The following is a 24,274-nucleotide window of genomic DNA, read 5'->3' on the forward strand; positions in this document are numbered from 1 at the left end:
TGCAAGCCCAGAGAAAATGGCAGTGTTTCTGGATCATATGGCTTCTTCTTTGCATCCTATAGCTCTAACCCGTGTTCATGGACGGCACACTGAACTGTGTTCATTGACAATGACTTCTGGAAGTGTTCCTGAGACCGGGCACTGATTTCCATGATAGATTCATGCTTTTTTTTTTTTTTTTCACGATTTCCAGCCTTGTCCCCTTGTGCACAGAGATTCTTCCAGATTCTCTGAATATTTCGATTCACCCAATTAGCTGTAAAAGGCTTCTTTTTACCACCACTTACTTTTCTAGACCTCGTATATTTTCAGATATGCTGTTGCCATCAATTTCAAAATGAACTAATATGTTTCATAACGTAAAAGGTTTGTGAGGTTTATGTTTTTATTGACATTTTACATAGCATCCCATCCTTTGTGGAGTTGGGCTTGCCCTTGGCAATGTGAAAATGTTAAACAGCACTTTATCTCATCATCATCTCAGAATGTTAAAGACAAGATATCTTTGAATAGATAAATGTGCAAACATTTTTATTTTACATAGGCTAACTATGTGTCACCATGTCACTATGTGTTTCCCCTTTGACAGAAACGGTTCAAAACTGGTTGTGATGTCACAAATTAAGTTTCCAAATTCAAATTTTAGACTCTATTTAAATTTTTACATCTTGTAGCATCGAGTATGAAGGGTTTTCTAGTACTGTTATTAACACAATTCTGAGGAAAATAACATGTATGTGTGGAGCTGTACCTAAGTCAAAAATTTAAATACACCTCATTACATTTTTAGTTTTTTTAAAACTCCAACATTGGTTCTCATGGCAGATTGGGAAACTGATACATTAAGTTGGAAAGGTTAAAACTAGCAGTTAAAACCTCCATTACTGTATGCACATTCCAGTTTCCAGTAATCACTAGTAACACTGCAGTAATGCTAACTTAGGATTTTGTCTCCATATAACATTATAATCATACTTGCTAACCTCTAGCTCACAGATTTATGTACTGTGAGCTCAGACTAATGTGTAACAAAGTCACCATGTACAAACGTCTCAGTTATTAAAACATGACACATGTAATGTACTGCAGTTTTCCAGCAACATGACATCTTTCCTGCAGTATGTAAATTTGATTTAACAACTCGTTTCCTACTTTGATGTTAACACATATCAATTTAATCAAGCACTACACTGACTTTCTGCTTTGTGTCTAATATTATGTTGTATCATGATCACACACAAGTTTAATACTCACATGGTAGAGCTGGCAGTTCCCCAAGCCCTTTAAACTCGGGATCTGAAAGCAGAACATCGGTCTTGTAAGAGGCAAATAAATCTTTATAACATGATGTACTCCACGTACTGTATGTGATAAACACATGCATTTAAAATTGTGTACACATAAGGTGTTTAAAGATGTTTGTGTGGCAGATGTTCTGTGGACAATATCCCCAGATGTTTTGTGTCAAGGTGCCAGAGCTGTCATTGCAGAACAAGAAGGCTCACACAACATTTGCAGGTGGTCTTATTGTCGTGGATGATTGGTGTATAATATTTAAATACATTTGCATGTGTTCAGTAAATGCAGTAGAGTTGGAAGAAATGTCGAAACATGCAGACGCGTGACAAACTAACCAATACAGGCAATAGCCTGGGTGACTCTGTTTAATCAGTGGGTCCATTTTACTCACATGGTTTTTCGCCACTTGTTCCCTAAAGACGTAAGAGTCACTGCTAATGAATGCAAAGTTTTTCTCAGTGATAACCTTTCTCCTAAATTTTTATCTAACATTTCTATCCTTACTGGAGTGATTACTCACAGGATGAAAACACACCCATTCATAGGGCACAAGGGTTCACTGTATGGTGTGATTGATGCAGATGATAATGATGTGAATCATTAGCCATGTCTCAACTGAACATCTAGGGAAGATTTTTTGGCCAGACTATCCGTTAGACCCTCGACCATCATCGTCAAAAAACCAAATGCAAGAGTGCTGTATCTGTTTAACAGAGTTCCAGAGAATAGGAGAATCATTGGGTGCACATGCTGACAAAAAGGAGCAGGGTAGAACTAAGAAGAGATTAGCAATGATGTGACCATGGACCATGAAATGTTGTTTAATTATGCATCTTGCACTGATCACAGACAAAAATAATTAATAGCAACACAAAGTGGCTACATACTTAGTAAATTGACAACCAAAGGGAGGGAGGAACACCATTGGCTGACAATAGCCAGGATTAGGACAGAAATGTTCCCACCTGACCACTTCAAATTCAGCTGATTTCATTTCTTTCTATTTTTTTGAACAATAAACTTTGTCTAGTTAATGAAGGCTTACAAAATCTTTATAGAATAAACACCTTGATAGTCCAAAATACAACAGTTTGGTGCTTTTTCAATTCAATTCAATTTTATTTATATAGCGCCAAATCACAACAAAAGTCGCCTCAAGCGCTTCATAGATACAGAGAAAAACCCAACAATCATATGACCCCCTATGAGCAAGCACTTTGGCGACAGTGGGAAGGAAAAACTCCCTTTTAACAGGAAGAAACCTCCGGCAGAACCAGGCTCAGGGAGGGGCGGGGCCATCTGCTGCGACCGGTTGGGGTGAGAGAAGGAAGACAGGATAAAAGACATGCCGTGGAAGAGAGACAGAGGTTAATAACAGATATGATTCAATGCAGAGAGGTCTATTAACACATAGTGAGTGAGAAAGGTGACTGGAAAGGAAAAACTCAATGCATCATGGGAATCCCCCGGCAGCCTACGTCTATTGCAGCATAACTAAGGGAGGATTCAGGGTCACCTGGTCCAGCCCTAACTATATGCTTTAGCAAAAAGGAAAGTATTAAGCCTAATCTTAAAAGTAGAGATAGTGTCTGTCTCCTGAATCCAAACTGAAAGCTGGTTCCACAGAAGAGGGGCCTGAAAACTGAAGGCTCTCCCTCCCATTCTACTTTTAAACACTCTAGGAACAACAAGTAGTTCTGCAGAGCGAGAGCGAAGTGCTCTAATAGGGTGATATGGTACTACAAGGTTGTCAATGGAAAATTGTACTTAGTAGTCAGTATAATCTTTTAATGATATAAGTTTGCATATGGTAGAATACTGCATGTAATCACTTGTGTTTAGAAGTATATAGTTGGTGGCATATTGAAAGAATGTCTCATCCTAGGAGGTCTGTAACATTCCAGGGTGTTCTGGCGTTCACCCCCACATCCTAGGAGTATGGGAGAGGTCGTACCTTGTCTTATTGTTTTACGGTAGGATTAACGTAGCTACGTCAGTTTTAGTCTAAGTGCTTGTGGCGGAGGCGTGGCTCCGGGCGCAGCTGCCGGGGAGGAGTGGAGCAGAAGGCTCAACAGGGCGGCGCTGCGAGGCCGGTAAGAACAGCTGATGGTGTTTATGTACTAATGATGGTCTCCCTCCGCTGTGTTTATAGTGAGACGGGGAGGAGCGGCGAGAGATCAGGTGGGCTCGTGAGCTGTCAGGCTGTGCGACTGAGTCAGCTGTGTAAACAAACAAATAAATGTGGAATTTGGCAGTACATACCTGCGTGTGCGTGTGTTTGTGCCTGGTGTATTCCACAAGTGGTGCCGAAACCCAGGACAGTGCCGGTGGGGAAATGTCCGACCCACAGGCCACGCCACCCGCCCAGCCCCTGCAATTCTTGGCGCAGATGCTGGCGGAGATGGCGGCGATGAGCCGGGATCAGGCGGCCGACCAGCGTGCCCACCTGGTCGCGCTGCGGGAGCAGACGGACCGACAGACACAAGTTCTGGAGCGGCTGGTCGGGGCCGCTGCCACGCCGAAGCCCTCGCCACTGTCGGTGACGGTGCCCCGGATGGGGGACGGGGACGACCCACAGATTTTTCTGGAGACCTTCCGTGCCACGGCGGAGGCGTGCCAATGGCCGCAGGAGGAGTGGGCTCCGCGGCTGCTCCCCCTGCTGTCTGGGGAGGCACAAACAGCGGCCCTGAGTCTGCCTCCGGCGTCCAGGAGCAGCTTCCCGGATGTGAGCCGGGCGGTGGTGGACAGGCTGGGGCTCACCGCCGAAGACCATCGCCGGGGGTTCCGGGCCTGTCGGCTGGCTACATCGGACCGACCATTCGCCTGGGCCCGACAGCTGCGCGACGCGGCGGTGCGCTGGCTGCAGCCGGGAACATCGGAGGGCGAGACGAAGCTGGTGGACAAGGTGGTGCTGGAGCAGTTCACGGAGGGATTGCCAGCGGAGACGGCGAGATGGGTCCGGTGCCACCGGCCCGCAAGCTTGGAGGTAGCGGTGACGCTGGCGGAGGACCACCTTGCCGCTGGAGCAGGGGAGTCCGGGGACGCCGGACGGAGGCCGAACAAACAGGCCCCAGTGCCGGCCCTGAGGCGCCGTGTGCCGGCACCAGGGCAGGCAGAGCGGCTGCCGGCGCTGAGCCCCACTAACCCTTTCGCGGCGATGGTGCCGTCCAGGGGAACCGAGCCGAGTGGAGCCGCCCCCGAGCCACGGAGGGCAGCACAAACGCCGGGGCCGGAGTGTTGGAAGTGCGGGCAGCCGGGACACCTGAGGAGGGATTGTCCGCTTATGGAAGTGGGGCAGGTGTTCCGCGTTGCTGGCGCCCCAGCACCCTCCCCCGGTCCAGGAGGGACATACAGTATTCCGGTAAGGACTCGAGGGGGTATACGCCAAGCGTTGGTGGACACGGGCTGCACACAGACCCTCGTGCACCAAGGCTTGGTTCGCCCCGGGGCATTATTGGAGGCCGAGTGGGTGGAGGTGAGGTGTGTTCATGGTGATGTGCACCGGTACCCCATAGTGCCGCTGCTGCTAAAATACAAGGGCCATACACATAGGGTAACGGCGGCGGTTAGCCCGCGCCTGTCGCACCCCCTGATTCTGGGTACCAATTGGCCGGGGTTTCATCAGCTACTGGGGCAGTACGCGGGGGTGCGATCACGACCGGAAGCGGGGTGTAGCGTGTGCGCGGCATTCAGCGGTGATGCGGGGTCGTCCGACACCGACTCCGGGGGGGAGGAGCCGGCGGGTCCCTCATGGGACGTCCCGCCGGCCCCGGAAGTGTCCCCCATGGGTGATTTCCCACTGGAGCAGTCTCGTGACAGCACCCTACGCTCAGCCTTTGACCAAGTGATGGCTATTGATGGTCACGTGGTGCGCCCTGAGGCCGCGCAGACCTACCCGCGTTTCATCTTATTAAATGACCGATTACATCGAGTGAGTCGTGACACTCAGACTGAGGAAACACACACCCAGTTGTTGGTGCCGCAGGGCCGCCGGGAAACGCTTTTCCAGGCGGCCCACTATAACCCCATGGCAGGGCATATGGGCTACGAGAAAACTCTGGAGCGAATAACGGCCCGATTTTATTGGCCTGGCATCCGAGTGGATGTGCGCCGCTGGTGCGCGTCCTGCCCGGACTGCCAACTTGTTAACCAGCCGGCCATACCGAGAGCGCCTCTGCGCCCTCTCCCCCTCGTTGAGGTCCCGTTTGAGCGCATCGGCATGGACCTCATCGGGCCATTTCACCGGAGTGCACGCGGTTACCGCTTTGTGTTAGTCCTGGTGGATTACGCAACGCGGTACCCGGAAGCAGTTCCGCTGCGCACCATCTCGGCTAAGAGTGTGGCGCAGGCACTGTTTCAGGTCATCTCCCGAGTCGGAATCCCGAAAGAGATACTGACTGACCAGGGCACGTCGTTTATGTCTCGTACACTGCGGGAACTGTATGAATTACTGGGCATTAAATCTATTCGGACCAGCGTCTACCACCCTCAGACTGACGGGCTGGTGGAGCGGCTGAATAAGACCTTAAAGTCCATGATTCGGAAGTTCATTAACGAGGATGAACGCAATTGGGATCACTGGCTAGACCCTCTGTTATTCGCAGTGCGGGAGGTGCCCCAGGCCTCCACGGGATTTTCTCCCTTTGAACTGCTGTTCGGCAGGAGGCCACGTGGGGTGCTCGACCTGATTAAAGAAAGCTGGGAGGACGGTCCGAGCCCCGCCAAAAATGAGATACAGTACGTGTTGGACCTGAGAGCAAAACTCCACACTTTGGGGAGGTTGTCACGGGAGAATTTGCTCCAGGCTCAGCAGCGTCAGCAACGCCTGTATAACAGAGGGGCTAGACTCAGGCAATTTTCACCGGGAGATAGAGTGCTTGTGTTACTCCCTTCTTCCAGCTCGAAGTTGCTCGCCAAGTGGCAAGGTCCCTTTGTGGTCACACGGCGTATCGGGGACGTGGACTATGAGGTCGCTCGGTCGGACAGGGGAGGAGCCACGCAGATTTATCACCTCAATCTCCTTAAAGCGTGGAGAGAGGTTGAAACCGCATCTCTGGTGAGCCTGGTGAAGGAGAGAGATGAGTTGGGGCCTGAGGTGCCAAATTCTATCATTCCCGCCTCCCTCCCTTGTGATGGCCATCTCACACAGGCCCAGAGAGCGGACGTTGTCGCGTTGCAACAGTGCTTTGCGGACGTGTTCTCCCCCCTGCCCGGCCGGACGTCCCTCATCGAGCACCATTTCGTGACGCAGCCCGGCGTGACGGTGCGTTCACGGCCCTACAGGCTCCCGGAGCATAAGCGAAAAATCGTGCAGAGGGAATTGGCGGAAATGCTGAGGATGGGAGTAATAGAAGAGTCGCACAGCGCCTGGTGTAGCCCCATCGTTCTGGTGGCGAAGAAGGATGGGTCTATACGGTTCTGTGTTGACTATCGCAGGGTGAACGAAGTGTCACGCTTTGATGTAAATGTATTGAGTTTTGCTTCCCTTGGGTCTCGTGTCAGATTTCTCACAGCTGTGTGTGTGTGTGTGTGTTGTTAGATTCTTCCCAGTTTAGGTTTTGTACAGTTTTCTGGTCAGCAATAAAAGCTGCCATTTTGAGTTCAGTTCTGTTTCCAGTGAGTTCATGTTTGGGTCCAATTCCTGCCTGCACACAGCTGGATCATGACACTGAGATTGTATTTTTTATTTCCTAGACTTAAGCCAACCCTTTGAGCCACTGATATTTAGGGGTCAGATTGATTGTTCATGGCTTGACCCACATATATTTTGTCAGGGCTTAAGGCTCTTCATTTTGTTTTGTTTTTTTGACAAATAAAGGTCAACCTCTATTCTGTAATACACGAGATATGTGCACCAATTTTGTCAAGAAAAACAGATTAAACAAAATCTCTGAGCTTCAGTCGTTGGATAAAGTAAGCGCAAAATAACACAGACTAAAAATGACAACGTTAAAGATATACTGCAAAATAAAATAAAAACACGGCTGGCCTAAACTTACGTAATCTATGTGCCAGTTCATTTCCTCTGCCCTTATTTAAACCCACCATCCCCCCTCTACAAAAAGAAACCCTGATGCTCCTCATCAAAAACAGAGAAACACATTTAGCACGAGGAAGGGAGCAGACAGATATTTTGTTCTAAACCTTTGTGCTGATGAATCTACTCGCTAGGTGGATTATAAATTCTGACGTACCAGCTTAGTTGTTGAGGTCAGATTAGACTCCAGCAAAAATAAAACAAACGGCTTATTTTCCAAGCATAAATTCTCATTTTTTCCATTATTTTTCCATAACCTTTGGTCAGGGGTTGTGATGTAGGAAGACCAGGTGATGGACACAACTCAGCCTCAAATACACAAGGACTCTCATTAATTCTCTCATGTTTCTAACCTATTTCCTCTCCAAGCTCAGCCAGATTAATCATGTTCATTCCTGTGTGTTTGGGTGTGTTTGTGCGTTTGTGATGCAACAATACCTTACCAGGGGTTTTACGCCTAATGTAAGATGGAAAAAAGGGGAATACAAAGCCTGTTTTATGAAAATTACTTGTATATTCATCTCATTCAGCGAAAATGAGTGAAAACGTTTGCAGAAATATTTATGTGCATATATCTACAGGAATGGCAGAATTATTAGGCAAATGAGTATTTTGTCCACATCATCCTCTTCATGCATGTTGTCTTACTCCAAGCTGTATAGGCTCGAAAGCCTACTACCAATTAAGCATATTAGGTGATGTGCATCTCTGTAATGAGAAGGGGTGTGGTCTAATGACGTCAACACCCTATATCAGGTGTGCATAATTATTAGGCAACGTCCTTTCCTTTGGCAAAATGGGTCAAAAGAAGGACTTGACAGGCTCAGAAAAGTCAAAAATAGGGAGATATCTTGCAGAGGGATGCAGCAGTCTCAAACTTGCAAAGCTTCTGAAGCGTGATCATCGAACAATCAAGCGTTTCATTCAAGATAGCCAACAGGGTCGCCAGAAGTGTGTGGAAAAACCAAGGCGCCAAATAACTGCCCATGAACTGAGAAAAGTCAAGCATGCTGCTGCCAAGATGCCACTTGCCACCAGTTTGGCCATATTTCAGAGCTGCAACATCACTGGAGTGCCCAAAAGCACAAGGTGTGCAATACTCAGAGACATGGCCAAGGTAAGAAAGGCTGAAAGACGACCACCACTGAACAAGACACACAAGCTGAAACGTCAAGACTGGGCCAAGAAATATCTCAAGACTGATTTTCCTAAGGTTTTATGGACTGATGAAATGAGAGTGAGTCTTGATGGGCCAGATGGATGGGCCCGTGGCTGGATTGGTAAAGGGCAGAGAGCTCCAGTCCGACTCAGACGCCAGCAAGGTGGAGGTGGAGTACTGGTTTGGGCTGGTATCATCAAAGATGAGCTTGTGGGGCTTATTCGGGTTGAGGATGGAGTCAAGCTCAACTCCCAATCCTACTGCCAGTTTCTGGAAGACACCTTCTTCAAGCAGTGGTACAGGAAGAAGTCTGCATCCTTCAAGAAAAACATGATTGTCATGCAGGACAATGCTCCATCACACGCGTCCAAGTACTCCACAGCGTGGCTGGCAAGAAAGGGAATAAAAGAAGAAAAACTAATGACATGGCCACCTTGTTCACCTGATCTGAACCCCATTGAGAACCTGTGGTCCATCATCAAATGTGAGATTTACAAGGAGGGAAAACAGTACACCTCTCTGAACAGTGTCTGGGAGGCTGTGGTTGCTGCTGCACGCAATGTTGATGGTGAACAGATCAAAACACTGACAGAATCCATGGATGGCAGGCTTTTGAGTGTCCTTGCAAAGAAAGGTGGCTATATTGGTCGCTGATTTGTTTTTGTTTTTTTGTTTTTGAATGTCAGAAACGTATATTTGTGAATGTGGAGATGTTATATTGGTGTCACTGGTAAAAATAAATAATTGAAATGGGTATATATTTGTTTTTTGTTAAGTTGCCTAATAATTATGCACAGTAATAGTCACCTGCACACACAGATATCCCCCTAAAATAGCTAAAACTAAAAACAAACTAAAAACTACTTCCAAAAACATTCAGCTTTGATATTAATGAGTTTTTTGGGTTCATTGAGAACATGGTTGTTGTTCAATAATAAAATTATTCCTCAAAAATACAACTTGCCTAATAATTCTGCACTCCCTGTATATGTGACTGTGTATATTTAGTTAGTTAAACTGTGGCACTGCTTTGTTACACAAACACATCACAGATCATAGACTGTATATTAAGATGGACACAGCCACTCTGACATCATCAATTAGTTTACAAAGACTATTGTGAAACATCAGCATTGTGCAGCATTTTTGGCCATCTCTGCTTTAGCTTTTGTTTCTTTCTTTTTTTGCTTGTTTTTGTACCACAACTGACCAGATTAAGTCATGAAGGTGAAGTGCTAAGTTATTAGCTAAAGCTTAGTTAGCAAAGCATCCACAGACTGAGTGCAAAAAACACAGAGCGACAGAGCTAATCAGCCATTAATAACATACAAATTAATTGCTATATAGTACAATATAAACATGGAAATGTACTGCATGGGCTTTTGCACTGTCCACTTCCTGCTGTGACAAAACAAATTTCCCACGTGTGGGACTAATAAAGGTTATCTTATCTTATCTTATCTTTAGTGAAGCTAACTAGTGTCCATCAATAATTTTATTAACCAAAAACTTGTGCATTATCAATAAATACTTGACCAAAAACCACCTTGTGGCCATAATATGCTTAAATAGAAATGACTCTAGAGTCAGTCTAGAGTGTGCACTCTTGTTAAATATTCTTTGCAAGCTTGGGTGCATAAGGATGAATTTATTCTCTCCTGCCAACCCCGACGGGTGGAATTAGATGGGAGATTAACATTTGGTATTAAGGACTCATTACATTTGATGTAAACACACAGAAAACAGCTTCTCCTGATCTGCTAATAATGCAAAACATCTTCTTAAAGGGACAATATATGTTAGGAGGCTGTTTGGAAAAAAAGTGCTTCAGTGTACAAAATATATATCCAAATCACCCTAATTAGCTGTAAAAACTGAAAGGGCATGTATATTATCTGAAAAATGCGGAATAGCTAATATTGCTAATGACATGCACATTTGGCAAACAAATTGTGGCAAACAATTTTGGAAAAAACAAAGAAAGAAGAAGAAGAAGCAGAAGAAGAGAGTCGAAAAGTGGAACATTCCTTTGTGGAATAAAAAGAATTATGTACTGAGACGCAATCAAATTAAAAAAGAAAAAGGAAAGATGGATAGATGACAAACAGACAAAGAGATGCAGATTAGGCTTTGCCCCGTCAGTGTAGGTGGCCTATAAAATCTGCAGTTAATAAAGCATCTGTCTCGGACTCCCTTAAGCTGCTGCTGCGGCTCAGCGCTGACAAGCTGTATTCCCCTGAAGACAAGCTTTCATTAACTGTCCTGTGGGAATGACTGCGGGAACAAGCCCTTCTGCGTGCGTGTGTGCACGAGTGCATACGCGTGCGTTTCCCTCCTCGTCTCTTGTTAGCTGCAGCTGGTGTGCCTGCACTGCAAATGGAAATGTGAGCACATTCCCAGCAGCATTCTGCCAGACTAGTATTAAAATTGCAACACAATGCAACTTTTTTGACATCATGCTGTCAATTAGCACGAGGGTGTGGTGTATATTTTTTCGCATCCTTTAATGCAATCTGGGGATATAAAAAAAAGCTTCTGATGAGTTGAACTTGCAATTTAAGTGCACTGAAAAATACAAGCATTGATTTATTTTAACTGCACTCTCAATGACCAGGCAAACAAAAAGGTGGGGGTCAGAAGGGGTAAAAGAGGTGGCTTACTATGCTTTGGGTAGACAACAATGCCAAAGTCACAGCAGTGAAGACTGAGAGCGTGCCAAGGAAAGGAGACACAGGCTTAGAGCTGTGGTGATATTCTGAACAGCCAGCAGCCGCGACAGATGGAGCTACAGCCAGTATGATGTAAGAACAGCAAGATGGCAGAACTCAGGACAAAGTCTGAAAGACACGTTCTCCACTATTTTGTCATGCTCTCCAAAGAGGGTGAGTTCTGTTATAGGTTATTTAGTGAGTCTCCTTATTCACCGTTCGATCAGCTGCATAGAAACTCGCTTCACTTCACTCATCAGTTTCTTATGCTTTTATAAGAAACACACAGAACTACAGGCAAAGGTCAACACTTAGTTTGGATAAAACCAGCCTATTAAAGTGGCTCCAGAGCTAAAAACAGCATGTCTTTTGTCCAGTCTCCCTCATCTCACCCCCAACCAATTGCAGCAGATGGCTCTCTGATAGTGGTGGGCGGATCGATCCAAATATCGATAGTATCGATCCCAAGTCGGTATCGGATCGATACTAGCCTGGTTAGATCGATTCTTTACTTTGAGTTCTGCTTGTTTGCTATGCTGTGCTTTTGGCAAAAACGAAACAGCCAGGTCGCTGGACTCGCCGCTCCTGTGTCAGCGGAGAGCAGGCACACTTTGCCCCCCTCTCTTATGTTTCGGTGTTGCGCTGACACGTCACGTGACTTAGACACTTTGAGGGCTATTAAGTTGTTTACATATTAATTATATTTATACCAATTGTTTTTATTGTTGAGAATTTTAATTGTAATTTTTGTATTATAGTTTACCAACAGTATTTGTTTTAATTTGTTTACTGGTTTGCGTGCACTTAAGATTAACAACAACAAAAAAAAGATCACCACCACGGCAGACCCGATGGCATTTTCATTTATTTATTCTTACAATAATCACACGGTTGCTGTAACAGTACATTCAACGGCTGCAGCTCTCCCGCTGGCAGCCGTACACATCACCACCACCAAACCTGCAGCGGCATCGCAGAACACGCCCTGCCACATACCCCCATTGCCCGCTTCACCCCACCCCGCGAGCAGGCGAGGGAATCGGCTGGACCATCGGTGCCCCATGCCCCAAGTGTCCACTCTGGCAGTCGCCCGCGCTTCCAGCGGAAGCCTGGGAGCTGGCCTGATGGCCACCCATATGGCAAGCAGCGGCAGCGCAGCAGGAGTGGAAGTGAGCCGGGGCTCAGAGGCAGCTGGGCAGACTGGGCAGATGGAGGTGCGCCAGGTGCTTGGGGGTCCTGCCTGTTTTAGAGAGGAGCGATGCTTCAAAGGATAGTTGCAGATTTCTGTCAGAATCTGCAGATTATACAGTACAAATAAAATGTTCACGTTGTCTTCCCAACAGTTTCACTAACATCTACACTGGATGGCCAGGAAGCGTTCACGATGTCTTCTCCGGCACTGATAATTGGCGTCTGTCTTGTGTCAGTGACGTAAAAGATGGATTTAATGCGACATGACCGTTCAAACAGCAGTCGCTTTCTAAAACATCAGATGCTGTAAAAGGACCAAACTTCAGCCAGGAGAACAACTGAGATAATCCATCCACAATACGAGGTTAGTCATTCATATACTGCTGCATGGGCTGGGCTGTAGTTACATCCTAAGGTTTTAAAAACTGAGCTTAAATAAATGATTAGCGGTAATAAAAGCCGAGGGAGGTCAACAGTGATCACTGACAGTTTTAGGAGCTTTTTGAGATTAAATAGAAGAAAATACATAAAATTAAACATGTTAACAACACAAAAGCCATATTAAACGCAGACTACTTTAGACCCGGAAGTAGGATTCCTCACGTCATCACTTAACAATCGGATATCAATCATTCTTATTTTACCTTTCAAAATAATGACCCTTTCAAATTGACCATATATCGGTGTGCGTTTTCAATGGCTTCAGAAAGCTATAAAATGGAAAATTGCTGTTTCCACAGAATAATTACTATCTATATTGACAAGTATTCCATCCCACAGTGATACCAGGTTAATCTCAAGTCACTATGATTTTGCCTTTCAAAATAAGAGCCATTTCAAATGACACATACGGGAAATAATCTTTCAATGAATTCTGATTTCTCTAAAAAGACAAATTCTTGTTTCCACAGGAGAATTTCAATCTGGGTCAAGAGTATGCAAACCCACAATGATACCATATCAATATCAAGTCAGTCTGATTTTGCCTTCCAAATTAATGGCTTGTTGAAATTGCCCATTTAAGACCTCTTTTAACAATTTCAGAATGCTCTAAAAATGAAAATTTCTGTTTCCACAGGATAATTTTACTTTAGATCAACAGTATACAACCCCACAGTGACACCATATCAATATCAAGTCAGTCTGATTTTGCCTTTTTAAATTAATGGCCTGTTGAATTTACCCATTTAAGACCTAACTTTCAGTGGTTTCAGAATGCTCTAAAAAGGAAATTTTCTGTTTCCACAGGGTAATTCCACTTTAGATCAACAGTGTCCAACCCCACAGTGATACCATATCAATATCAAATCAGTCTAATATTGCTTTCCAAAATAAAAGGCTTTTCAAATTGCCCATATATGACCTACCCTTGGAGCGAATTCAAAATGCTCTAAAATGGAAAATTTCTGCTTCCACAGGATAATTCCACTTTAGATCAACAGTATACAACCCCACAGTGATACCATATCAATATCAAGTCATTCTGAGTTTGCCTTCCAAAATAAAAGCCGTTTCAAATTGCCCAGAAGCGCCGGGGGAAACGCGCTGGTATTAGGAACCGACTGAGACAGCAGGCGCATCGCGCACCACTGCCCAGTATCCTACTGGCCAATGTACAATCCATGGAGAACAAGCTCGATGACCTAAGAGCAAGGGTCACCTTCCAACGTGACATGAGGGACTGCAACATTCTGTGCTTCATGGAGACATGGCTGACCCCCACCGTGCCGGACCAGGCCGTAACTCCGTCGGATTCATTCTTTGTGCTCCGCGCGGACAGAACGGCAGAGTCGAACAAAACCAAAGTTGGAGGAGTGTGTTTCATGGTAAACAGAAAGTGGTGTGATGCCAGGAGCATTTCTACTCTCTCCAGCGGCTGCTCGCCACATCTGGAGTTCCTGAGCATTAAGTGCCGCCCTTTCTATCTGCCCCGTGAGTTCACCTCGGTCATCGCCACGGTGGTCTACATCCCACCCCAAGCGGACACAGGTATGGCTTTGTCCGAACTACATGATGTGCTGAGCTCGCTTCAAAACAAGGACCCGGGCGCAGCCCTCATTGTAGCAGGAGACTTTAACAAAGCGAACCTCAGACAAGTCATGCCAAACTTTTACCAGCATGTCTCGTGTCCAACGAGGGGGGATTGAATTTTGGATCACTGCTACACGCCATACAAGCAGGGTTACAAAGCTGTCTCACACCCGGCTTTTGGGAAGTCTGACCACAACGCCATCTTCCTCATTCCCCAGTATAAACAAAACATACGGAGGGAAGACGTGACCACGAGCGAGGTAAAACGGTGGACTGCCCAATCAGAAGCTACGCTACAGGACGCACTCAATGACGTCGACTGGGACATGTTCAGAGCATGCGCAGTCGACATCAACGAGTTTACGGAAGTAGCAGTATGCTTCGTCAATATGCTAGCGGAGGAGATTATCCCCACTGCGAGATTCCCCACATTCCCAAACCAGAAACCGTGGATGGACAGATCGATCCGCTCTGCAGTAAACGCCAGGACCGCCTCCTACAACACGGGTCTCGCCACTGGCGATATGAGCGCCTACAAAGCGGCCTCATACGGCGTACGGCGTGCGGTGCGCGGTGAGAGATGCCAAACGCCGATACCGGGAACGTGTGGAGTCCCGCTTCCACCAGGGCGACACACGGAGTATGTGGCACGGACTACGCACCATTACGGACTACAAAGCCAGGGACACTGCGCCGATCAATGCCAACTCTGCATTCACCAACGAGCTGAATCAGTTCTACGCCCGTTTCGAGGTTAGCCAGGCGGCTAATGCTATTTACCACCTGACTACTGAGGACAGTGATGTCATCAGCGAGAGACCGGTGACCAGCATCGCGGAGCATGACGTCCGAGCGGCATTGAGGAGAGTGAACACAAGGAAAGTGGCGGGGCCAGACGGCATCACCGGCCATCTGCTGTGCTGACCAGCTAGCAAGTGTGTTCACTTACATCTTCAACGATTCCCTGGCGAAGTCCGTGGTCCCCACATGCTTCAAAAGATCCACCATCATCCCTGTGCCCAAGAACAGCAAACCCTCATGGTCAGCCCACATTCAGGTCCAGACCAAAAAGGCTAGGCAGCGCCTGTATCACCTACGACAACTGAGGAAGTTCAGGGTCTCTCCAAAGATCCTCAGGATTCTCTATACAGGCGCTGTGGAGAGCATCCTCACACAGAACATGACATCGTGGTTTGGGAACAGCTGTGTGAAGGACCAAAAAGCTCTCCAGAGAGTGATCCGTACAGCAGAATGCTGCTGCAGGATTGCTCTCCCCCCGCTTCAGGACACCTACACCAGGAGATGCCGGACTAGAGCAGCGTAGATACTGAAGGACCCGTCCCATCCTGGCAACAAACTGTTCCAACTTCTGCAATCTGGTAGAAGGTTCCGCATCTTCCGGGCAAAGACAGAGAGACTCAAGAGGAGCTTCTATCCCCAAGCCATCCGGGCCCTAAACACACACACCCGCCCTCTCACATCATCTATAATTGACTGAGACAGGACTCTCTTCCAGACACTAAACCAAGGAACAATGTACATTTCAAATTCCTTTAATTTTACATATGTTTATATTGTCTATCCTGTAAAATAGTCAGATGTCTATTCATATTAATGTACAGAATTCACCTGCTTGCTGCTACTACTGCACATTCACCCAATGTATATACTATATATATATATATATATATATATATATATATATATATATATAAAATGTTCTTCCTCTACCCCCCCCCCCCCCCCCCACCCAATTTGTGCACATGTTGAGGAGCGTGTCAGGTTACATTTCACTGTGTGTTATACTTGTATAACTATGCATTTGACAAATAAAGAACCTTGAACCTTGAACCATATACAACCTACTCTTTTAATGATTTCAGAATGCTCCAAAAATGAAAATTGCTGTTTCCACAGGATAATTTCACTTTAGATCAGCAGTATACAACCCCACAGTGACACCATATCAATATAAAATCAGTCTGATTTTGCCTTCCAAAATAAAACACTTTTCAAATTCACCATATACAACCTACTCTTGGAGCGAATTCAAAATGCTCTAAAATGGAAAATTTCTATTTCCACAGCATAATTTCACTTTAGATCAACAGTATACAACCCCACAGTGACACCATATCAATATCAAATCAGTCTGATTTTGACGTCCAAAATAAAAGCCGTTTCAAATTGCCCATATACAACCTACTCTTTTAACGATTTCAAAATGCTCTAAAAATGAAAATTGCTGTTTCCACGGGATAATTTCACTCAAGATCAACAGTGTACACTATCACGGGGATATCAAGTCAATTTCGAGTCGCCTTGAGTTTGCCTTTTAAAGTAATGGCCCGTTGAAATTGCCCATGTATGACCCACTCTTTCACTGACTTCAGAATCCCATTAAAAGCAAAGTTGCTGTTTCCACAAGATCATTTCACTCTACATTGACAGTATACAACCCCACAGTTTTATCATGTCAATATCGTAATTATAATTGTTTATTTGGTACTTTTAATAATTAAACGCGGATGCTGTTAACAGGACAATTACTGTTTCCACTAAGTAACTGGAGTTCATGCAAACCATACACAACCTCTACAGTGGTAACATCTCCATCTCAAATCAATCTCGTTTTGCATTTCAGAGTAAAAGCCTTTTGACTTTGTTTATAGGAGCTTGTCTTTCCATAACTTCAGAATGGCATTAAATGGAAAGTTCCAGCTTCCACGAATTAATACCAGTTCATGCCAACACATATCATTGCATATAATCTAACAGTGGAGTTGGTGACCATACTTTTCGGTGACTTCAGAATGCTGTTAAATAGGAAAATCCCTGTTCCCATGGACTAATTTTTCTCTAAATCAATAATATACTCCCTCAAAGACTGTGAAAATCAAGTCTTTCTTATTTTGGATTTAAAAATAATTGCCCTGGAAATGTTTTACAAGCTGTTTTGTAATGTCTTTATTTTCTGGGAAAACTGAGGATCAAGGATATTAAAGGGTAAAGGCACTGATATCCAATAACTAATACAATATCAGTGCCTGGAGCTCAAATGTCAGTAAAAAGGTATGACGGATGCGCAGGAATTAATAAAGATCATTACTGGGATTAAGGGGACAGGCAACCAGTCAGCAGCCTTAACATACAGTATATGAGGTGTATAAAATTCTCAAAAGGATTCAGTTTGCAGCTCTCCATTTCCTCTTCCACACCAGGCAATGGCCTCCAAACATCACTAAGCCTTTGATTATTTAATCATGTGTTGATCCTTTTCCTTCACTGTATTTTGTGGCTTTAAACCTGACAAACACCCCCAACTTGACTATGACTTCTGGCCTGGTTATGCTACATACAACTTGAGAAACTAGACCAGGGCAATTCAAAGGAGCTTGCAAAGAAAAGCGTCTGGACTTCTTTAAGTTGCTTGAAGGCGTTTCACCTCTCTTTGCAAGCTCCTTTGACTATGATGACCTGGATGACTGAGAACCTTCACAGACAGGGCAAGGAAGGTTACAGGTTGTGGTATCAGCCAGTGTTCTCAGGACTAGCCCAGTAAAATCCACAATCTGTTTCTGAAGCCAGACAAGATACTTGTGTTATGGAACTTATTTTGTCTGGCTCCTGTATTGATGAAGTCAACACCATCACGGTTTAAGAACTATCAGCCAAATGCCATCATGCGAGATGAAAGTGCCAGGGAGCCAAATTCTCATTTATCTGAGACTGCAATTTAAAACATCTACTGACCCACACCAGGGCCAAGTATCTGGTTAGACACCATGTTTCGAAGGCCTTTGGTAATTGTGTTATGTTTGAATTTTGAAGCCGAATATTACAGGTCACCATGGCATTATGATTTTAGTTTAGCTAATTGATTCGTGTGATCTAGCATCATAGATAAATATATAGATAAAAGATATACAGCAATAGCAATGAACTGGAACAAAATCTGTAGTGTTTCCAAACAATACTGCTTCATAGAAACATGCATAAAATGAAAATGTTGAAAAGGTCCTTAAAAAGAAGTCTAATATTAATTTCTGCAACTGAAGACTTTTACAAATACTGTAGAATCAGTTAGCTTCATCCATCCATTCTCTTCCACTTATACTATCCAGGGTCGTGGGGGGTGCTGGAGCATATCCCAGGGAGACGCAGGGTACATATAGCGAGAGGCAAGGTACACCCTTTACAGGTCGCCAGTCTGTTGCAGGGGTAACACACAGAGACAGACAATCATTTGCACTCACATTCACATTCACACCTATGGGCAGTTTGGATTAATCAATTAACCTATCCCCACAAACTGCATGTCTTTGGACTGAGGAAAATGAAAACCAACGCAAACACGGGGAAAACATGCAAACTTCACACAGAAAGACCCCAGCCTGGTGGAATTGAACTGCTGTGAGGCAACAGTGCTAACCAAGCACACGGTAAAGTAAAATTTTTAGCTATTACATCAGCTCTAGTGCATATGATTACAAAGTTAAAATTTGAATATAGAGAAAACAGAGCTGGTTCGACAGAAACAACACAACTTTGTCAGGTTGGGGAACAGCATTTCTGGAACATTACTGAGCAGCATGGGGGCTCTAGAGGGATTGTCCTGGCTCCACTTTTTTTATATTGTATACAGCAGACTTCAAATATATATCTTTAGTCTTGCCAAATCCAGAAATACTCAGATGACACTGCAATTATAACGTGTCTCAGGAATGGGCAGGAATCTAAAGACTGGGACCTTTTCTTGCCTTGAGCAACTGGATTCAGATAATTATCTGCAGGCTTTTCATACAAATAGCAGATGAGCTAGGAATTTTTCTCTGTGATCAGAAAAATTATTGTAATTATTGTTTTTGTACGTAAGGCATTGTCTGGCACCTCTGTTTTGGTTTTTTTATAAAAACTGTTCCCGACTCCACTGTTAGATTATATGCAGTGATATGTGTTGGCATGAACTAGTATTAATTTGTGGTTTCTCTGTGAATTTCCCATTACGTCGTAGCGCACTCAGTGCTTGCTTGGAAGTTTAGGGTTTTTTTTCGCTGTAAAAAGAAGTTTTCTTCCCACGCACAACAGACGCTAATGTTTTTGTCACTTTTTATGGAATCAAACTCAAAATAAGGTCAGTACTTCCACGCTTTAAACGCTCATACTCTCTCCCGCACTCGATATATTATCCATTGTTGATCTGCACACAGCTGTTGTCACGAATGTCGCACTTGCTTACATCACTGTCATGAGACATTCTTGCAAAATAATCACGGTTTTAGTAACGCAGTAACGCAGCGTTCCTACGGGAAAGTAACGGTAATCTAATTACCGTTTTTGCAACAGTAATCCCTTATTTTACTCATTACTTGAAAAAAGTAATCGGATTACAGTAACACATTACTGCACATCTCTGGTTATCATGTGTTTGCTATGATGTGATGTGTAATAATGGTTATTAAGGTGCTAATCGCTAATTGGGGATAAGCTAGCAAGCTCGACAATTAGCTGCCATGCTAAGCAGACGTTGGTAGCCAAGTTCATATGTCACTGTGGGGTTACGAGCTCACATGGCTTGTAGCTGTGCCAGAGAGCAAGCTTGGGTGAGCTAGCCTTAAAAAAAGACTATCGTTCGTTCTCCTGCCAGACGCCTCGCTGCTGTGCTGCCTCGCTGCTGTGCTGCCTTACTGCCGTGCTGCCTTACTACTGTGCTGTCTCGCTGGTGCCATTAAAGGACCGGCGGCTGCCATCCATTCATCCATCCGGACCTCGATTATTTGGACCGAAGTACTCACACACACACACCCGCACTCAGTGCCATACACTCTCTTTATTTTGCTGGCCAGCTAACACCATTGTTTTTGGGGGGGGGTTGCATTCACAAAGACTATCCAAAGACATTTTGGTTATTGTCAAATAGACACTCTCTGATTACGGACTGAGGAGGTTGTGGTGTTACAACCCCAGGACTGAGAAAAAAAAGACTCTTTACACCAATATATTCACTTGTATATTCACTGAGAAAAAAAAGACTCTTTACACCAATATATTCACTTGTCTCCTGGTTAGGAGAAGTGGCTATTGATGGAAATATTTTTTTTCTTTTTTCTTCTTCTTGTCTTTGTTTACATTGTATCCCAGAGAAGTTTTAAGTTGTTCAGGTTGAAACATTTGCACTTAGTGTCGGTTAAGTTTCCTTTGATGTATCAGCGTCAAGCTGATGTTTAAGAGGGTAGGTTAAGGACGTATGTGCTCCAGTCCATCAATCCTTTAAAGTGCTGGACACAGATGGTAAATTGCCATCAGACCCTAAATAAATTGTCCTCTGCTGTTATCCATATTGCTTCACTCATTCTTTGGTGAGTAGATGTATTGGTTACATAGGTCTATTAGGTTATGTTGTGGTGATCCTCGGGTTGGGGAATGGGTGTTCCTACTGGAATGCAAAATTAAAACCAAGATGGACAAGAAAAGTTCAAAGCCATTAGGTGCTCAGCTTAGAAAAAAGAGAAAAGAAGAGGAGGAGAAACAAGTAAAAGATACAGGTAAGCAGATGTGTCATTGGATAATGGCAGGTCATGTATCCTGAAACTATCAGAATCAGAATACTTTATTAACCCCTAAAGAAATGATGTGGGCTACAGTTGCTCCAAGAAGAAATGGTAAAAATAGTAACAGTAACAGACTAAACTCCAAACAATACATTATGTTACAGATTATGTTTTAATATTAATTAGTCATTGTCAATTGTTGACTTGTCCTGTTTTCATTGTATGACAAATTATGATGGCTGTCTGGTAGCTGTTTGAATACTATGCATACTCACTCTCTCTCTCTTCATATGTGTGTGTATGTTTCTCTGGTGAAATTCAGTATGGTTCCGACAACAGTCTTATGTTTGTTATGTTTTATGTACAATCCTTAATATTTATACACACATTTATACACACACATACACATAAAGTTTAATGTGTGTGTGTGTGTGTGTGTGTGTGTGTGTGGAGAGAGGGGGTGGGATGTTCGCCCAGGGCGCCAAACAGGCTAGGACCGCCACTGTAAATGATTAATAAAATACATGCAATAAATGATTAATACACTCATGAGTCATCAGACATTATACTCGCAAATTATCTCTGATTTGATTGATTACCTTCCTCAATAAATTAGATTATACAGAACAATCTGCATTTTTCTTTTATTTTTCCTTCCTTTTTTCCAACCATGTTAGCATTCAGTCCCATTTCTATTTAAACATACAAGTAAATGCAATCATATCTGTTTTGTCGATGTCAAGCAACGTTTTAGTCTGTGCTGAACCATTTGCATTTGGCAAACAGTGTCTGTTTGCCAAATGCTGAGTTATATTCTCCACCTAGCTATGCCTTTGACTCTGGGGAAGGTAATGTGCTTCAAATTTATTTAAACATTTTAATGCTTTGTTGATGGAGAACACTTGAGTACATCCTGACCTTAAAACTGAAAGAATGTGCAAGGCAATGCTCAAACTGAAGAGAACTTGTTGGGCTACAGTTTTACAAGGGTTTGTCTCTTTGAGTGACTGATTTAAAAATGATGCTTAATATTAACAATAATTGTTTGGTGTAAAATACAGCTTTTATGAAGACGAAACTTGCTCACGGCTTCATTCACTCACCTTTTGTGAAGTTATACCGTGCTGAGAAACCAATGGCCTCGAGTTCACTATCAGCCACAAATTTGATGTACAAGTACCTCCCACTGGAGCGGACATATGACGGGCTTTCCTGCCCGCAGTAGCGACCAATTATGGGAGAGAAACCAAAGGGACCATCGCGGACTTCAATGTGGTCGAACTTACACTCCCAGGAGGGCTCGATGGAATACTTCTCATCAAAGAACAGGTCGATGCACTGCCGAGGAGAGGCTACAACAGGCCAAGAGGTTGAGAGAAGGTGAAGTTAACAGCAGGAGGAGTGGGAAGTGGTACTGTAAGGATGCTAAAAAACAAAACAAGATAAGGTCTCACCTTCTATAATATAGATGCATTCCCTCTCAGGTGGGTATTTCTCAGGGTAATTCGGTGATGTGAAATACCCTCCATCAGGCTTCTTTACCCAGGTCCCACACTCCCCAGCTGGTGTCACACCCGAGTTGTTCTTTACTAGAAGCGGGTACACAGGCAATATAAAGTACACAGTTTACCAAAAGTAGATCACATCCTTGTATCTTTAGTTTTAAAACATCCATATTTTTGTAGCACAAATTGGATTTGTCAAACTTTTCCATCTTTTGAGAAGATACTGCCAGAAACAATGGAAAAAGGTTAAAATAGAAGACTTTCAGCATTACAGGTTAGCTAATTATTTACTATACTGTGCTACAGTACTTTTTGGCACTATATTGATATTTTATTAGTTTAATATTATCACTGCACTTTTCTCATGAGATCATTATCACAAAATCTAATCTATCCATTCGCTTCCACTTATCAGGGTCGCTGGAGCCTATCCCAGCTGTTATAGGGCGAGAGGTGGGGTACACCCTGGACAATTTGGATTATCCAGAGGAAGCCGGAGTACCCGGAGGGAACCCACGCAAACACGGGGAGAACATGCAAACTCCACACAGAAAGACCCCAGCCTGATGGTGGAATTGAACTCAGGACCTTCTTGCTGTACAGCAACAGTACTAACCACCATGCCACCGTGCTGCCACTCAATCTAATAATTAGTTTTATTATTTCTCATGATAGATTAATATTCATACATTTCACTACATTTTAGGTTAAAACCCAGAGTAGTATTCGAGTATCAGGCCACCTGCCCTCTGCAGCTACATGAATGATATGGCAAGATGTGATAGATTACCTTGAGCTTTTGTTTTAGTAGCTGTGGCACTTGACAGCTCAGGTGAGAGGAGGCTTGCTGCTAAAGCTGACAGGACACAAAAAAGAAGACGTTAAAGATGACGTTGTTCGTAGGGAGTTGCTTGTATTTACTTTGAAAAAGCAACAACAGATAACTAAACCAGCATAAACACCGGTTAGACTAGGAGACTGTAAATCGGTGGCTGCTGTTTTTACTTTCTTATAGATAAAAGCTATTTGATATATTTATTTTTTGAATCACATGCACGAACAACAAGGGTCGCTTACTTACTGAACTATGTTCAATAAGTGAACGTTTCAGGGAACTTACCGATTTGCAGCACAAGTTTGTGCAGCATGTCTGTTCCCCGAGGATGTGTAGTTCAGTTTGCTGTTGGTTAAAGAGTGTCCATCAACCCACCAATTCCTCAGAGAATTCGCCAAATCCGAGAGCTGGCTTGTCCATCCCTCCCGCCGTGCGTCCCCGTCGGCTCAAAAGATTACACTCTCGTCCGCCACCAACCTTCACAATTTTTGCTCCACCTTTAGGCTGCCTTAATCCTCTGAAAAGATACAGCCTCCAGTCATTCACAAGGCTGCGCTGTCCCGAGGCTTGGTGCCTTAATCCAGCCTCCAGTAACGCAGTCAGCGCAGTTATCAATACAGTTCACTGGAATCAATTCAAAAATATTAATAATAGTAAAAAAAATTTACTATAACAAAAATGCAGTTGTACCCATTAAATGGTTTCATGTTTAATTGGATGAAATAAAATGTTCAGCACTTATCAAACAGGCAAATTTATGTCTGTTTTCATGAAATCTGAAGCAAAACCCAAAGATATATCCAGTGGCGGTCCTAGCCTGTTTGGTGCCCTGAGCGACCCCCCCCCCACACACACACACACATATAAACTTTATGTGTATGTGTGTGTATAAATGTGTGTATAAATATTAAGGATTGTACATAAAACATAACAAACATAAAACTGTTGTCGGAACCAT

The 24,274-nt window shown here is 44.1% G+C and overlaps 1 protein-coding gene across 2 annotated transcripts in view; it reads right to left on the minus strand.

Moving 5' to 3' along the window:
- LOC101474626 (neuropilin and tolloid-like protein 1) overlaps window positions 1-23,754 on the minus strand; it is a 34,970-nt gene extending 11,216 nt beyond the window's left edge. Inside the window, exons 1-5 of one of the 2 annotated variants that reach the window (XM_004565303.4) lie at window positions 23,602-23,754; window positions 23,272-23,337; window positions 22,431-22,565; window positions 22,263-22,328; window positions 1,255-1,296 (exon numbers count right to left, since the gene is read on the minus strand). In XM_004565303.4, the coding sequence (XP_004565360.1) occupies window positions 1,255-1,296; window positions 22,263-22,328; window positions 22,431-22,565; window positions 23,272-23,337; window positions 23,602-23,629 (337 nt within the window). In that variant the 5' untranslated portion in view covers window positions 23,630-23,754. Of the gene's footprint in view, window positions 1-1,254; window positions 1,297-22,079; window positions 22,329-22,430; window positions 22,566-23,271; window positions 23,338-23,601 lie in introns of both variants that reach the window. The other variant, XM_004565302.4, reaches the window with a different exon arrangement.
- Between the last annotated feature and the right edge of the window lie 520 nt (window positions 23,755-24,274).

Source organism: Maylandia zebra, linkage group LG18 (genome assembly GCF_041146795.1).
Source record: "Maylandia zebra isolate NMK-2024a linkage group LG18, Mzebra_GT3a, whole genome shotgun sequence".
Taxonomy (NCBI): Eukaryota; Metazoa; Chordata; class Actinopteri; order Cichliformes; family Cichlidae; genus Maylandia; species Maylandia zebra.